Genomic DNA, 3,780 nt, shown 5'->3' on the forward strand with positions numbered 1-3,780 from the left:
TGGCTATCTAGTCCCTCATCTTTACGACAGCCACTTCCGGAGAGATGCTTTACTGGACACTACATCCTTCCAGCATCGCCACAAAGACGATAGCCACTTCCGGAGAGATGCTTTACTAGACACTACATCCTTCCAGCATCGCCACAAAGACGACAGCCACTTCCGGAGAGATGCTTTACTAGACACTACATCCTTCCAGCATCGCCACAAAGACGACAGCCACTTCCGGAGAGATGCTTTACTAGACACTACATCCTTCCAGCATCGCCACAAAGACGACAGCCACTTCCGGAGAGATGCTTTACTGGACACTACATCCTTCCAGCATCGCCACAAAGACGACAGCCACTTACAGACACGTTTACTAAATCCAAACTAGTACAGGACAGAGATCATTAGAATAGTACAGCTGTGATGACATGCACTCATGAATCACTGTCATAACAATGATTATATCAGGTGTTCGTGAAAGGTGAGCATATCATGCCCCACCGATGGCACTCGTTGTGAGTACTGCCATCACAGCTGTCAAGTCCGTCACTTCGTCTAGAGATGAAAAAAACTACAACAACCCTGCAAGAGTTTCACCAAAGAGATGAAAAAGTATGCACAAGTTAAAAATTTGTGATAGCATCAGCTATTATTTTGGTCAGTGATGCAGCATATTGACTTTTTTTTCTATAATGTATGCGATGGTTTCTCTGTGTTTTGTACAAATTATGTTACGTCGTATGGAGCTTATGTAGAAATCACGACACTTTGTCTTCCCGGTTTCAATCTAAGGAATAATCTTTACATTTAAGAACAAAAATGAATAATAATGTTTGCGTAAAGCCGCTGTTGTGCAACTTTGACTGAAGCTCTGTTTATGATTTTAATGTTTCTTCCAGGTTATTGCAATATAGTGGACCAGCCACTAATAAACTAATTATATTGAAATCCTCACATTAAGCACGAGTTCCTATCAAGAGTCGAACCCACAAGCTGGTGTTTTCTTTTTTCGTTATGTATATGTAACAAATGTGATAGCCAGCCAATCACGATTCGCCGTTTCCGGATAGACGCTGCCCAGTAGGCACCATTCAGAGGAGCTCTATGTTGTCGGCAACTTGTGTCAGAAAATGATGAAACCTGAATCTCTTTGTTTTCTCTTGTTAATTTTAATGAACTCCTGGGAGGTAAGTTGTTTAGAAACATTCACTCTTTAGGACCGGTACGGCATGATTGATTTAATACCAGTGGGACTTACGTCTTGCAAATGAATTCAAATACTAGATGGCATGATGAATATTAGGAAAAATATTTTAAGTTTTTCAGTTTTTGTAATCTAGTCTTTGTAATTTTCTTTTAATCTTACAGTTATCTACATATAAACGATTTTTACTTTCTGATTGCAATAGGTTTTTACAAAAGAGAACGACAACATAGAGTACAGAATAAAACCACTTATTTTCTGTCAATGCAACTAAATTATGTAATTAGTAACCAATATGGTTATTTTTAAAATAGTATTATACGAATGCTTTGTAATCAATTGAACGTTTTTTGCATGTAAATGTATTCAAAAGTATAATTGTTAATTAGGTTTTTCCCGTCCCAACAATTGCCCTCATAATATTAAAGGCCGTACGCGTGTTATGTGCTGTCCTGTCCAATGGGGAATGCATATAAAACACCCCTTACTGCTAATTCCTATTAAACTCTCAGAATTAGCCAATATTTAACATCCAGTAGCCGATGTTTAATAAATCACTGTTAAACAAAACAAACTGTAACTTTTAAATTCTATTAAGGTGGCAGATCCTAGTGTGTAAGCTCTACTGTGTATTGTGTTTACTGTTAGAGTCGTGTTGGATGAAATTAGACATTATTTACATTTCACTATTTAGATTATTAATTCCTGTAGATCCACAGTGCTCCTGTCATCCTCATATTGGCAATACCACGAAATGCATTTTTTTAATAATATAAATCTGAAAACATACGTACTTATGAGAAATAATTAACGGTAATGGAGACAAGATGTAGTCTATGTTAAAAGGTATTTCCTCGTTGCAACGTTCTGCCCCGGATCCGTTGGCCATGCCAGGGGTAGGATCTAAGGGAGACATGTCTGAGTATGAGTTTCAACATCACATACTTTCGTTTTTAACTATCGTAATTTTATCCAGATGTGTTACGGGTTTGTAAATTAACCAACTTGGCGTCCATTTGAAACAAGGGTGTGTGACTTTAAGGTGAGATGTTTTCTGTTTATGATATTACGTAATGGTGTTGTGAACCACACTCCACCGTCCTATCATTTCTAAGGAAGTACTTGTTCTAAAAGCCGTTTCAGACAATTGGTGTTTCTGCATTAGATATAGGTCAATGGATCGATTTTCTTTCCGTAACGGAAACCATCGTTGTCAGACGCCAAGGATTGTAAGTATCTGTCTGACCACATTAAGGCTGAAAGCACATTCAAGTTGTTATCTCTGCACAAGCTGTAACCGAAGGAAAGTTTCGTAATCTTAAGGGTTAAGGCAAGCTCTAGTAATAAGATCCGTGAATATTATTAAACTAAAAATGCCCAGTCATTCATTTACCACCACCACCACCCCAAACCAAACACACACACACCACCCCCTTAAAATGGCATAAAAAATAATAAACCTCCCAACAACCGCCCACACAACAATGCTCCACCAATAGCTCAAGCAGGTTTAAAATTTGATTAGAATAAACACCACCACCCATTCAAATTGCATCAACACAAATACATACATTGCCATCGTTAGACATTTTGAGATTCAAAGCGGCCTGGGAAACGTGCAGCGTTTGAAGGTCATGGCCATAATAGAAGTACAGTCATTAGCTCAACTTGTATTATATTATATTATAATAAAAAAAAAAAAATTAAAAGAAGAAATAAAACAACAATTTACCGCATCCTTTCAAATGTTGATTTTGTATTTATTCTTGTAGACGGCGCTATCTGGCGCCCAGATGCTGGTGAAGTTTAAGAGGTATGACAACCCGGATGGCAAGGGCAGCAATGGCCACTGCTGTGACGGACGGTGGGTCTTCTGTTTCAGCGAGTGTGACCACCGATTTATCGTCTGCCTCGACCGCACTACTGGGTTAGTTTAACATTCTGTGAGTTTTCATCACTGCAGAACCCAAATGATAACAATAATATGACAGTTTAAATCTGACTTTTCACAACTGTCTCTGCTGTGCACAAGCTCCAGTAGCTTTATCTTAGCCATATGATCAATGCTTCTCAAAAGAAATTTGAGAGTAATAGAATAGAATAGATGTTTAACGACAGCCCAGCACAAATGTTTAGAAGAGAACCTCGTTCGGAAATACGTCCAAAACATGTTTCAGAGCAGATAAATGATGAAACCAATGCTTGCATTGTTTTGTTATCAGGCCACAGGATATGAACAGTTGTCCGTACGGTAAAGTGAGCACGAGCGGCATCACAGACCGCAACACCATCAACTTTGGGAGAACCATCGGCGGCACACGCAACCCGATACGGTTTAGATTCGATACCTGGCCGGTAAGATAATGTCTCATGTTTCCTATGGTGACGGTGGTGGTGTTGATGACGATGACGATGATGATGGTGGTGATGATTATGATAGTTGTGGTGATGATGATGGTAGTGTTGTTGATGATGATGATGATGATAATAATGATGGTGATGATTATGATGGTTATGATTATGATAATGATGGTGGTGATAATAATGATGATGATACTGATGATGGTGGTGGTGATAGTGGTAGT

The 3,780-nt window shown here is 38.8% G+C and overlaps 1 protein-coding gene across 2 annotated transcripts in view; it reads left to right on the top strand.

Annotated features, from left to right (window-relative positions):
- Window positions 1-1,086: 1,086 nt before the first annotated feature.
- LOC121367474 (fibropellin-1-like) overlaps window positions 1,087-3,780 on the top strand; it is a 17,700-nt gene continuing 15,006 nt past the window's right edge. For both annotated transcript variants that reach the window (XM_041491664.1, XM_041491665.1), the window contains exons 1-3: window positions 1,087-1,178; window positions 2,968-3,122; window positions 3,418-3,550. In XM_041491664.1, coding sequence (XP_041347598.1) covers window positions 1,122-1,178; window positions 2,968-3,122; window positions 3,418-3,550 — 345 coding nt within the window. In that variant the 5' untranslated portion in view covers window positions 1,087-1,121. The remainder of the gene's footprint in view (window positions 1,179-2,967; window positions 3,123-3,417; window positions 3,551-3,780) is intronic.

The sequence above is a fragment of the Gigantopelta aegis genome, chromosome 3 (assembly GCF_016097555.1).
Source record: "Gigantopelta aegis isolate Gae_Host chromosome 3, Gae_host_genome, whole genome shotgun sequence".
NCBI classification, from domain to species: Eukaryota; Metazoa; Mollusca; class Gastropoda; order Neomphalida; family Peltospiridae; genus Gigantopelta; species Gigantopelta aegis.